The sequence below is a fragment of the Heterodontus francisci genome, chromosome 8 (assembly GCF_036365525.1).
Source record: "Heterodontus francisci isolate sHetFra1 chromosome 8, sHetFra1.hap1, whole genome shotgun sequence".
Classification (NCBI taxonomy): Eukaryota; Metazoa; Chordata; class Chondrichthyes; order Heterodontiformes; family Heterodontidae; genus Heterodontus; species Heterodontus francisci.
Window position 1 is genome coordinate 68,189,584 of NC_090378.1, and position 13,899 is coordinate 68,203,482.

The 13,899-nt window shown below is 40.8% G+C and overlaps 1 protein-coding gene across 8 annotated transcripts in view; it reads right to left on the minus strand.

The window, feature by feature from the left end:
- LOC137372885 (mesoderm induction early response protein 1-like) overlaps window positions 1-13,899 on the minus strand; it is a 75,911-nt gene that overhangs the window by 7,320 nt on the left and 54,692 nt on the right. For 7 of the 8 annotated variants that reach the window (XR_010975517.1, XR_010975518.1, XM_068037281.1 and 4 more), the window contains 2 exons: window positions 9,024-9,118; window positions 6,822-6,949 (listed from right to left, as the gene is read on the minus strand). Coding sequence is in view for 6 of the 8 variants with exons in the window: in XM_068037281.1 (XP_067893382.1) it covers window positions 6,822-6,949; window positions 9,024-9,118 (223 nt within the window). In the remaining 2 variants the exon portion in view is untranslated. The remainder of the gene's footprint in view (window positions 1-6,821; window positions 6,950-9,023; window positions 9,119-13,899) is intronic. The other variant, XM_068037282.1, reaches the window with a different exon arrangement.

Below are 13,899 nucleotides of genomic sequence, written 5' to 3' on the forward strand. Positions count from 1 at the left end.
AGAAAGCAGGACAGGTGATGTGTCACAGCTGCAGTAAGTGGGAGCTCCTGGATGCCCTGGCAATCCATGGCAACCACATCTGTGGTAAGTGTCTGCGGCTTTAGGAGCTTCAGTTCAGTCATTGAGCTGGAGGCTGAGCTGCAGACACTGCGATGCATCAGGGAGTGGGAAGTTACCTGGATACTTTGTTCCAGAAGGCAGTCATAGCCCTTAGGACAGGGTCATCTGTTTTGGTCAGTGGCCAGAGACAGAAAGGTGTAACTGCAAGTCAGCCAGGTAAGGGGATAGAGAAGGTGACAGTGGAGGAGCCTCAGCCCTTGCAACTGAGCAACAAGTTCAAGGTTCTTGCAGATTGTATGGACAACTGCAAGGGCTGTAGTGTGGATGAACAGACTGACCATGGCACCATGGTACAGGAAGCTGTTCAAGTTTGGGGGGGCGGGGGTTGGGGAAGGACCAAAAAGGAAAGTAGTGGTAGTAGGGAACAGTATAGTGAGGGGGACTGACACTGCTCTCTGCAGCGAAGAGCAAATGTCCAGAAGGCTGCATTGCCTGCTTGGTGCCAGGGTTTGGAACATCTGTTCGGGCTGGAGAGGAATTTACAGTGGGAGGGGGGAAAATCCAGTTGTCGAGGTCCATGCAGGTACCAATGACACAGGCAGGACATGGAAGGAGGTTCTGCATAGTCAGTATCAGGAGCTAGGCACCAAATTAAGAAGCAAAACCTCAAAAGGTAATAATCTCAGGATTATTACCTGAGCCATGTGCAAATTGGAGTAAGGCATATAAGACTGGAGAAATGAATGGCTGGCTCAAAGACTGGTGTGGTAGATGTGGGTTCCGGTTCGTGGGGCACTGACACTAGTACTGAGAAAAGTGGGGGCTGTACCGTTGGGACGGTCTACCCCAGAACCATGCTGGGAGCAGTGCTCTAGCGAGTCGCATAACTAGGGAAGTAGAGAGGGTTTTAAACTAAATAGTGGGGGCAAGAGATCAAATTTGGGAAGATGTGGTAAATCAAAGAGAGTACAGGCAAGGCAAGAGAGAAAGGTATTAATATGGGAAAAGATAAAGAGTGTAACAGGAAAGGGACAGTGAGTACAAATCTGAGAGTAAATCAGCAGACAAGGCTAGAGGTTACAAAAATGATAAAAGGACAAAACTAAAAGCTCTGTATCTGAATGCACATAGCATTTGAAGCAAAACAGATGAATTGATAGCGTATGTAGAAATAAATAAGTGCGATCTGATAGCCATTACAGAGACATGGCTGCAGGATGGCATAGACTGGGAACTGAATATTGAAGGGTACATGACATTTAGGAAAGACAGGGAGCTAGGAAAAGATGGATGGGTGGTTCGGTTAACTAAAGATGATATTAGCACAATAGAGAGGGATGACCCAAGTTCAGGAAACCAGGATGTAGAAGTGGTTTGGGTCGAGATGACAGCAAGAAGTCACTTGTGGGAGTGTGACAGGCCTCCTAACAGTAACGACACGATAGGATGGGGTTTAAAAGAAGAAATAATGGGTGCTTGTCAGAAAGGTACAGCGATAATTATGGGGGATTTTAATCTACATATAGATTGGAAAAATCAGATGGGCAAAGGTAGCCTAGATGAGGAGTTCATAGAATGTTTTCGGGATAGTTTCTTAGAACAGCACGTACAGGAACCAACCAGAGAGCAGGCTGTACTAGACATGGTACTGTGCAACGAGATAGGATTAATTAGTGACCTCATGGTGAAGGCGTCCCAAGGCAGCAATGATCATAATATGATAGAATTTTACATTCAGTTTGAGGGAGAAGAGTGAGACTAAGACGAGAATTTTAAACTTAAACACGGGCTATTATGAGGACATGAAAGCAGAGCTAGCAAAAGTGAACTAGCAAAGTAGGTTACAGGATAGATCAATAGAGATGCAGTGGCAGACATTTAAGGGGATATTTCAGAATATACAGAATAGATACATTCCGAGAAAGAAAAATTCCAAAGGAAGGACCCACCATCCGTGGTTAACTAAAAAGTTAAAGATAGTATCAAACCTAAAGAAAAAGCATATAATTCTGCAAAGATGGGTGGTTGGCCAGAAGATTGGACAGAATATAAAAAAACAGCAAAGAATAACAAAGATTAATAAGCAGGGGAAAATTACAGTATGAGAGAAAGCTGGCGAGAAATATAAAGATAGTAAGAATTTCTATAGATATTTTAAAAAGAAAAAAAAGAGTTAACAAAGTGAGCATTGGGTCCTATAGAAAGTGAATCTGGGAAATTAAGGGAAAACAAGGAGATGGCAGATGAATTGAACAGGTATTTTGCATTGGTCTTCACCATAGAGGATACAAGTAACATCCCAGAAATAGCTGGAAATCAGGAAATGGATGGCAGGGAGGAACTCAAGAAAATTACAATCACCAGGGAACTGGTACTCAACAAATTATTGGAGCTGCGGGCTGACAAGTCCCCGGGTCCTGATGGACTTCATCCTAGGGTCTTAAAAGAAGTGGCTACTGAAATGGTTGATGTGTTGAGTTTGATTTTCCAAAATTCCCTCGATTTGGGGAAGGTTCCATTAGATTGGAAAATAGCCAACGTAACTCCTTTATTCAAAAAGGGTGGGAGACAGAAAGCTACAGGCCAGTTAGCTTAACATCTGTCATAGGGAAAATTTTAGAGTTATTAAAGTTATAGCAGGGCATTAAAAAAAATTCAAGGTAATCAGACAGAGTCAACATGGTTTATGAAAGAGAAATCATGTTTATCCAATTTATTAGAGTTCTTTAAGTAGTAAGATGTGCTGCGGATAAAGGGGAACCGGTGGACGTACTGTACTTAGATTTCCAGAAGGCCATATCTGATAAGGTGCCTCAAAGGTTATTGTGGAAAATAAAAGGTCATGGTTTAGGGGGTAACATATTGGCATGGATAGAAGATTGGCTAGCTAACAGGAAACAGAGAGTAGGGATAAATGAGTCATTTTCTGGTTTGCAAGATGTAATGAGTGGTGTGCCACAGGGATCAGTGCTGGAGCCTCAACTTTTTACAATTTATAAAAATGACTTGGATGGGGAGACCAAAGGTATGGTTGCTAAATTTGTTGATGACACAAAGATAGACAGGAAAGTAAGTTGTGAAGAGGACAAAAGGAGGCGACAAAGGGATATAGATAGCCTAAGTGAGTGGGCAAAGATCTGGCAAATGGAGTATAATATGGGAAAATGCGAAATTATCCATTTTGGCAGGAAGAATAAAAAAGAAGCATATTATCTAAATGATGAGATTGCAGAGCTCTGAGATGCAGAGGGACCTGAGTGTCCGAGTGCATGAATCGCAAAAGGTTAATATGCAGGTACAGCACGTAATTCGGAAAGCTAACAGAATGTGATCATTTATTGAGAGGGAAATTGAATATAAAAAGTAGGTTATGCTTCAGCTATACAGGGCATTGGTGAGACCACATCTGGAGTACTGTGTACAGTACAGGATTCCTTAAGGAAGGATGTAAATGCGTTGGAAGCAGTTCAGAGAAGCTTTATTAGACTAGCACCTGGGATGGGCGGGTTGTCTTACGAGGAAAGGTTGGACAGGCAGGGCTTGTATCTGCTGGAGTTTAGAAGAGCAAGAGGTGACTTGATTGAAACATAAGATCCTGAGGGGTCTTGACAGGGTGGATGTGAAAAGGATGTTTTCCTCTTGTGTGAGAATCCAGAACTAGGGGTAACTGTTTAAAAATAAAGGGGTTGCCCATTTAAGACAGATGAGGAAATTTTTTTTACTTTATTTTTTTATTTAGAGATACAGCACTGAAACAGGCCCTTCAACCCACTGAGTCTGTGCCGACCAACAACCACCCATTTATACTAACCCTACAGTAATCCCATATTCCCTACAACCTGCCTACACTAGGGGCAATTTACAATGGCCAATTTACCTATCACCTGCAAGTCTTTGGCTGTGGGAGGAAACCGGAGCACCTGGCGAAAACCCACGCGGTCACAGCGAGAACTTGCAAACTCCACACAGGCAGTACCCAGAATCGAACCCGGGTCCCTGGAGCTGTGAGGCTGCGGTGCTAACCACTGCGCTGCCCGAGGGTCTTGTGTCTTTGGAACTCTCTTCCTCAAAAGGAAACAGAGTCTTTGAATATTTTTAAGGCAGGGGTAGATAGCTTCTTGATAAGCAAGGGGGTGAAAGGTTATTGGGGGTAGGTAGGAATGTGGTGTTGAGGCTACAATCAGATCTGCCATGATATTATTGAATGGCAGAGTATGCCCGAGGGGCCAAGTGGCCTACTCCTGCTCCCAATTCGTATGTTCGTATATTACGTACATAGATGGCTTCCAAATTCAAACAAAGACATAGAAAGTAAATGATGCTGCATGCCCTGGTCTCCAGTTGGAGAGTAAAACAGCAGCAGACCAATGCTAGATAATAATACAGGAGGTTATTACAACATTTGTCCTGGGAAAAACCGGGTCAGTTTTAACAATACAGGTGCATCTCCAGAAGGAGCTTAGAAAACCAGGAGCACAATGAAGTTGAGCAACAATACTCAATATACCACAGTTCCACTTTGACACATCAAAGTAAAATTCAATACAATTTTTATGAGGAACTGGGATCGGACCAGAACCTCTGCAGGACATTTAGAAAATCATAATACAATCAAGCAGACTCACAGTTTTATGAAAGTAAAATCCTGTTTGTCAAATTTATTAGAGTTCTTTGAGGATCTAACAAGCAGGGTGGATAAAGGGCAACCAGTAAATGTAGCGTAATTGGATTGCCAAAGGCATTCGATAAAGGTGCCACATAAAAGGCTACTACACAAGATAAAAGCTCATGGTATTGGGGTAATATATTAGCATGGAGAGAGGACTGGTTAACTAACAGGAAACAGAGTCAGGACAAATGGGTCATTTTCCAGTTGGCAAACTGCAACTAGTGGGGTACGACAGGTATCAGTGCTGGGGCCTCAACTATTTACAAACTACATTAATGACTTGAATAAAGGGACAGAGTGTATTAAAGCCAAATTTGATAATGTGGGAAAGGGATCTCGATAGGTTAAGTGACGATGGCATAGTGGTAATGTCACTAAGTTAGTAATCCAGAGGCCCAGGCTAATGCCCTGGGGACATGTTCAAATCCCACCATGGCAACTGGTGGAATTTAAATTCAATTAATTAATATCTGGAATTGAAGGCGAATCTCAGTGATGGTGCCAAGAAGCTATCATCGATTGGTTTTTACAACAATCTGGTTCACCAATGCCCCTTAGGGAAAGAATCTGCCATCCTTACCTGGTCTGGCCTACATATGACTCCAGACTCTCAGCAATGTGGTTGACTCTTAACTGTCCTCTGAAATATCATAGCAAGCCACTCAGTTGTCAAGGGCAATTAAGGACGGGCAACAATGCTGGCCTTGCCAGCGATGATCCCACATCCCATGAAAGAATAAAAAAAAGCGAGTGGGCAAAAATTTGGCAGATGGGGGTATAATGTAGGAAAATGTGAGGTTATTAGGGGTGGTGCAGTGGTTAGCACCACAGCCTCACAGCTCCAGGGACCCGGGTTCAATTCTGGGTACTGCCTGTGCGGAGTTTGCAAGTTCTCCCTGTGCCCGCGTGGGTTTTTGCCGGGTGCTCCGGTTTCCTCCCACAGCCAAGTTGATAGGTAAATTGGCCATTGTAAATTGCCCCTAGTATAGGTAGGTGGTAGGGAATATGAGATTACTGCAGGGTTAGTATAAATGGGTGGTTGTTGGTCGGCACAGACTCGGTGGGCCGAAGGGCCTGTTTCAGTGCTGTATCTCTAAATAAATATAAATTATCCACTTTGGTACATAAAAATCTGAGTGCCCTCGTACATGAATCACAAAAGGTTAGCATGCAGATACAGCAAGTAACTAGGAAGGTAAATGGAATATTGATCTTTTTTACAAGAGGGATGGAGTATATAAAAATAGTAAAGTCTTGCTACAACTGTACAGGGCATTGGTGAGACCACACCTAGAGTACTGCATACAGTTTTGGTCTCCTTATTTAAAGGAGGGATATACTTGCATTGGAAGCAGTTCAGAAAAGGTTTACTAGGTTGATTCCTGGGATGAAGGGGTTATCTTATGAGGATACGTTGAGCAGGTTGGGCCTATACTCATTGGAGTTTAGAAGAATGGGAGATGATCTTATTGAAACATAGAAGATTCTGAAGGGAGTGACAGGGTAGATGCTGAGAGTATGTTTCCCTTCGTGGGGGAATCTAGAACTAGGGGACATGGTTTCAGAATTAGGAGTCTTCTACTTACAACGGAAAAGAGGAATTTCCTCTCTGAGGGTCATTAGTCTTTGGAATTCTCTACTCCAGAAAGCATGTGGAGGCTGGGTCATTGAATATTATCAAGACCGAGTTAGATTTTTGATCTACAAGGGAGTCGAGGGTTATGGGGACAGGCAGGAAAGTGGAGTTCAGGCCACAATCAGATCAGCCATGATCTTACTGAATGGTGGAACAGGCTCAAAGGGCTGAATGAGAACTCCTGTTCCTATTTCTTATGTTTGTTATATTGAAGTTTGCTACATCAAGCCCTCCTTGTACCTAAACACAATCTAGTGCACCAATTTTCTTATCAGAGGTTTATAAAACATAACTGGATCATGGAAGGGAAAAGGAATATGCAAGTTTAAAATGCACAATAGGATGCACTGATATGATGGGAAAAGCCAGCAATACAAAACACATTTGCCAATGCAATGTTAGAAAACAAATTGACATTATATAACCATTTACTGCCAGTAATTCCAGAACACTTACGTAACACCTGGATGAAGATTATATTTCTTTTTTCCGAATCTAGTCTGCTGTGCAAAAAAATCATAACGCTCAGACTTCTTCCACATGTAATAAAATGCTACACAATCCCCTACTGACCGTGTTCTCACCTGAAACATGCACAATAGGAAATAAACATCAGTAATGAAATATTTTGAAGTATTTTAACCACCTTAAAAATTAACATACAGACTGAATTAACAAAGTTACTTCCTGTAAGATGACCTTTAAATGTCAAGTTTGGTTTGCTTTCGTCTTTTGCCCCAAATTATTTTCCTGTTCGACTATTAGTACATATAAAATGTTTTATATCTAACTGTACAGAAAGCATCTTGCACATGAATTATCTTTGTGTCTAATGCATTTCTTAAAATTTTTGGTTCAAGGCCGGAGTCTGCCTCAAAAGCCTAGGCTTCGATGAAAATATACACAATGAGCAAGCTGCAGAGTCTCTAACCATATTTTCATGTTCTGAGAATGTGCAGTTTTCCTAGCATGCACTACTAGGTTTCATCTGAAGCAGCAACATTGCATCCCCTCACCTTGGAGGATTTGAGTGTTTCACTGTTTTTTTCTAAATGGCTTTCAAACAAAAACTAGAAACTGAACTTACTTATTTCAGGTAGGTCTCAATTAAAATATTTTATATTATGAAGTATTCACTTAGACAAACCCTCTTAGCAGTAGCTGTAGTTGCTTTGTTTTCCTGCCAACAAAGGTTGTTAAAATCTCTCACCCCAATGACTTTTGGGGGCCAAGGGATTTTTTTTTTTCTTAAAACTATAAAAGCTGGAAAACCAACAATTTTTAAACTTTTCATTCATGGAAATTTATTTTTATTTTATAAACTGCATAAGTCAACAAACTTATCAATAGTGTACTAATTGCTATAAAGGCAGAACGCAAGACAAAAACCATTGAGAGAAAGCTGTGGTGGGCATGCTTGATAGCACATAAGGGACTCCGATGTATTCCGGAAGGGGATGCGGTATGATGGTCTGAAAACAGTTGTACCTGTTCTTCTAATCCCTTTACGTCAAAAAGCTGCTAGAGTTAGCTGGCTGTATTAGTCAAGCAATCAGCAACCCCTAATTTCAACAGCCTAATTCAAATTCCCAAGCGCGCCACCCCCCCACCCCTAGTCCAATTGGAGTCCAGGACTACCTGCCCTAGTTCTCCCCTCCCACTCCTAGACACCTGATCAGTGCTCACAAATCTGCCTACATTCCCAATGCTCCCTGATCTGTCATAATTGCCGAAGATCCTTAAATTCCCCAATGCGCCGAGATCCCAAGACATTTCCCAGAATGCCCTCCCAGTGCCCCCAGATCCTGAAACTGCCGTCCCCTCAAAATACTGGTAGACGCCTAGACCTCATCCTCGTACTGCTAAACCTGAAGCCTCCTTCCCAATGTTCACAGATTTCAGGGCCAACCTCATTGCTGATAAGCAAGTGTGCCTGTGGTGCTACTTAGCATATAACCCTTGTTCTTATTAAAAACTCTAATTCACCATGAAAATCACCATAAGAGATCTTTTATTAGTTAACTATAAAACTGTACTATAAATAACCACCTATTGATGGATGGCAGCAAGGTCACAAGTTTATTCTACTGCATGAAAACTTATTTTTTAATACAAATAATTATATAAAAATACTTTCTGGACGTAAATTTGAATGGAGGACAATTACTGTTGTTTATACAGGACCCACAGAATTCCATTACAAAGGCCTCTAATGAATGCTTTTGTTCTGCTGGCAATGCCAGGAAATGTATATGCACCAATAAATATCACACCTAGAGGTTCACAAATTCATACCCATTTCATTTGCAGAACTACTCCAGTGGAATGCCCAGCAACAATAATGGAACTGAACATGAATACTATGTGTATAGGGGTTTCTCTGAAATCATGTTGCAACTTTGTTTCTGGCTGTAGCTTTTCCTCAATGCCACTTTTCCTCTGGAGGAAAACAGTGAACCCATCTTTCAAAGTGATCTTGGTACCTATGCAATATATTAGCTGCCTTGTTATAATATTAAATGGGGCATGAAAATTCACTGTTTGCTAGTTGGCATTCCAAACACTGGCAACATTTTTGTAATTAGAATTTTCCAATGCATTAACATTTAATCCTAGAGTTCAGTTCAGGCTTACAAGCATGGATGTTAGATTTTATACCTTGTTAGCCTGGATCAGATGGAAATCTTTCCCATATGCCTTAAGTCCCTGTTCAAAATTCCTACATTCTTCCTCACTCCAAATTGAGAGTTCTTCTACAGCAAATGAAAAAAATTTTTAGCAAAAATGATACAGACTGTGATACAATTCACAAGCATTAAATACATTGGTGCTGTAATTTGGGTAATATTTTCAGCAGTGCTGAGATTTAGCACTTGGCTGATTGACACATTAAAAAAACCCAGAAAGTTCTCAGCCAAGCACACAACTTTTATTTACAGACATTCCATCCAAGTTTTTTTTTGAAAAGTTATGAATTAAAAGAACAAGCTCCCCAGGTCACAGTGACACATTTCCAGGCCTCTTTAGCTTTCAGGTGACCCGCAGGCAGCTCTCCAGTTGATTTTTTTGCCCCTTACCCGTGGAAAGCTTCTTGGTTCTAAATAACTATAAAGTACACAAAAATTGGGAACTCAGTGATGTTTGATGTTTTTGGCTAAGGGCAGTAGCAAGGATATAAAATCTATATCTTGCTACTTTTGGTACGCCAATGTCTCCTCCCACTGTGCTGCCCTCCTGTCCTAGTAAACAATACACTACTTAAAAGTAAGTGGCTACTGTTGAAGCAAACTGACCATGGCACCATGGTATAGTAAGTAATTCAAGCGGGGAGGGTAACAGAAATGTAGTGGTAGTGGGAGATAGTATAGTCAGAGTGATAGGCCAGAAGGCTATGTTGCCTGCCCGGTGCCAGGGATTAGGACATCTGCTTGAGGCTGGAGAAGAACTTGCAATGGGAGGGAAAGGATCTAGCTGTTGTGGTCCACATGGGTACTAACTACAAGGACAAAACTAGGAAAGAGGTTTTGCATAAGGAGAATGAGGAGCTGGCACTAAATTAAAAAGCAGAACCTCAAAAGGTAATTATCTCTGGATTATTACCTGAGCCATGAGCAAATTGGAGTAGGGTAAATAAGATTAGAGAGTTAAATGCGTGGTTCAAAGATTGGTATGGCAGAAATGGGTTTTGATTCATAGGGCACTGGCATGAGTACTGGGAAAAGTTGGAGCTGTACCTTTGGGACAGTCTTCACCTGATACGTGCTGGGACCAGTGTTCTGTGAGTCGTATAACTAGGGCGGTAGAGAGGGCTTTAAACTAAATAGTGGAGGCGAGGGATCAAGTGAGAAAAGATATGTTAAATTAAAGGGAAAGGGCAAGGCAAGAGAGCAAAGTAGCAATAAGGGAAATAATAAATCAGAGCGTGGCAGGAAGGGACAGAATGTACAAAATTAAGAGTGTGCAAGCAGCTAAGGCTAGAGGTTGCGTAAATAGTAAAAAGTCAGAACTAAAGGCTCAGTATTTGAATGCACATAGCATTCGTAACAAAACAAATGAATTGATAGCCATTACAGAGACATGGCTGCAAGATGACATAGGCTGGGATCTGAATATTCAAGGGTACATGACATTTCGGAAGGAGGGGAAAGTAGGAAAATGTGGAGGGGTAGCTCTGTTAATTAAGGATGACATTAGTACAACAGAGAGGGTGACCTTAGTTCTAAAAATCAAGATTTAGAATCAGTTTGGGTAGGGATAAGCAATAGTAAAGGTAGGAAGTCACTTGTGGGTGTAGTTTATAGGCCCCCCCAATAGTAACCACACAATAGGATTGGGTATACAGGAAGAAATTACGGGGGCCTGTGAGAAACGGACAGTGATAATCGTGGGTGATTTTAATCTACTTATAGATTGGATGAATCAGATTGGCAAAGGTAGCCTGGATGAGGAGTTCATAGTGTGTTTTTGGGACTGTTTCTGAGTGCAGCAAGTTCTACAGCCAACCAGAGAACAGGCTATTCTAGATCAGGATTAATTAATGACCTCGTAGTAAAGGTGCCCCTAGGTAGCAATGATCACATGATGATTGAATTTTGTATTCAGTTTGAAGGAGAAGAGTGGATCTAATTCTAGTGTTTTAAACTTAAACACAGGTAGTTATGAGGGCATGAAGGCAGAACTGCTGAAGTACTGGGAAATTAGGGATAGGTCAGTAGGGATGCAGACATTTAAGGAAATATTTCATAACACTCAAAGAAAGACTCTAGGGGAAGGACGCACCATTGTGGCTAACTAAGGAAGTTAAAGATAGTATTAAATTATTAAATTGAAAGAAAAGGCGTACAATCCAGTGAAGAGTAGTGGCAGGTCAGAAGACTGGACAGAACATAAAAAACAGCAAAGAATGACTGAAAGAATAAATGAGAGAAATTGGAGTATGAGAGAAAGCTTTCTAGAAATATAAAAATGGATAGCAAGAGTTTCTACAGGTATTTAAAAAAGAAAAAAAAAATAGTAGTAAAGTGAGTGTTGGTCCTCCAGAGTGACAGTCTGGGGAGTTAAGAATGGGAAATAAGGAAATAGCTGAGAATGTGAACAGATTCTTTGCATCTGTCTTCACTGTAGAGGATACAAATAACATCCCAGAAATAATTAAGATTCAAGAGTTGAAAGGGAGGGAGGAACTTAAAACAACCATCACCAGGGAAAGGGTACTGAGAAATTTATTAGAACTAAAAGCTGACAATTTCCCATTGGTTTCATTTTTCCAAAGTTCCCTAGATTCTGGAAAGATCTCATCAGATTGGAAAATAGCAAATATAACTCTGCTATTCAAGAAAGGAGGAATACAGAAAGCAGGAAACTACAGACCAGTTAAGCTTGACACCTGTCATAGGGAAAGTGATAGAATCTATTATAAAAGGAGGTTATAGCCGGTCATTAGGAAAATCTCAATGCAATCAGGCAGAGTCAACATGGTTTTGTGGAAGGGAAAGTGTTTGATTAATTTATTAGAGTTCTTTGAGGAAGTAATGAGCAACGTGGATAAACGGGAACCTGTGGATGTGGTGTACTTAGTCTTCTGGAAGACATCTGACAAGGTGCCACATCAAAGGTTATTAAACAAGATAAGAGCCCATGGTATAAGGGTAACATTAGCATGGATAGGAGGATTGGTTAGCTAATAGGAAAGAAAGCAGGCATAAATGGGTCATTTTCAGGTTGGCAAGCTGTAACCAGTGGATTAGTGCTGGGGCCTCAACTATTTACAAGCTCTATCAATGACTTGGATGAAGGGACAGAATGTATGGTTGCTAAATTTGCTGATGACACAAAGATAGGTAGCAGAGTAAGTTGTGAAGAGGACATAAGAAATCTGCAAAGAGATATAGATAGGTTAAGTGAGTGGACAAAATTTGGCAGATGGAGCATAATGTGGGAAAGTGTGAACTTGTCCACTTTGGCCAGAAGAATAGAAAAGCAACATATTATTTAAATGGAGAGAGATTGCAGAACTCAGATGCAGAGGGATCTGGGTTTCCTCGTACAGGAAACACAAAAAGTTAGTATGCAGGTGCAGCAAGTCATTAAGACGACAAATGCAATGATGTTGTTTATTGTAAGGGGAATGGAATATAAAAGTAGAGATATTTTGCGAGTTGTACAGGGCATTGGTAAGACCACATCTAGAGTATCGTGTACAGTTTTGGTCTCCTTACTTAAGGAAGGATATAATTGCATTGGAAGCAGTTCAGAGATGGGTCACTAGGTTGATTTCTGGGATGAGAGGGTTATCTTGCGAGGAAAGGTTGGACAGGTTGGGTCTGTATTCACTGGAGTTTAGAAGAATGAGAAGTGATTTTACTGAAACATACAAGATTCTCAGGGGACTTGACAGGGTGGATGTTGAAAGGATGTTTCCCCTTGTGGGAGAAATTAAAACTAGGGGGCACAGGTTAAAAATAAGGGGTCTCCCATTTAAGGCAGAGATGAGGAAAATTTTTTCTGAGAGTCATGAGTCTCTGGAACTCTTCCTTGGAAAGCAGTGGAGGCAGGATGATCGAATGTTTTTAAGGCAGAGGTAGACAGATTCTTGACAAACCAGGGAGTCAAAGGGTATCAGGGGTAGGCAGGAAAGTGGAAGTTGAGTCCACAAACAGATCAGCCATGATCTTATAGAACGGCGGAGCAGACTCGAGAGGCTGAATGGCCTGCTCCTAGTTCGTATGTAAATAGTCAAGAGTTATGTTCCTTTAAAAGCTACAACAGATGGTCAAAGAGGTCATAATTATTTCTATAAAAAGCTTCCAATGTTACTGCACATTTAATTTTCAAATATCCTACACCCAGTTAATAAAAAAACTAGATACATTAGTATTTACTGCTTTGGCTAAGGTAATACATGCTTGGAGGCTTCACCCAATTATTACAATGTTGACAATGGGATTTAAGTATAATTAGATAAGGACCACCCCCCCCCCAGCTCTACCAAACATACATACTTATCTTAAACTGTTTGAGTAATTATTTTGAGATCAGCATGGCCAGTTCAGTAAGGATGGAACTCATGAAACTTAAAAAGAAAAGTATGCATAAAGATATATTACACATTAACTCAAAAAGGTTACTGCTGCAACTAGAAAAATAAAACCGCAGCTAAAAGAAGTAGAAAGTGATCGCATTTCTCAATTCAACTTTGGGAAAAAATAACACATGCAATTAAAGCCAAGATATGAACTGAACTCAGAAATAGGGATAAATGTAAAAGGGACATACTGTCTAATTTTAGAAACACAGGAATAAGAAAAAAAAATGCAGAAAAACTTCACCTAACATCCTTCAAGTGGATGAAACATAGCAGAACATCTCTTCTGACCAGATTTACCTAAAGCACCCGAAAAACAATCTTGAGGCCAGTCTCTGGGGCAAAGACACATACTTTGGAAAAATTAAGCATTTGTTGTCTTTCTCCCCAGCAGCTATATGAGAAGATAATTATGGACACTCAAAGGCATTAAACACAAAAGGACAGAAG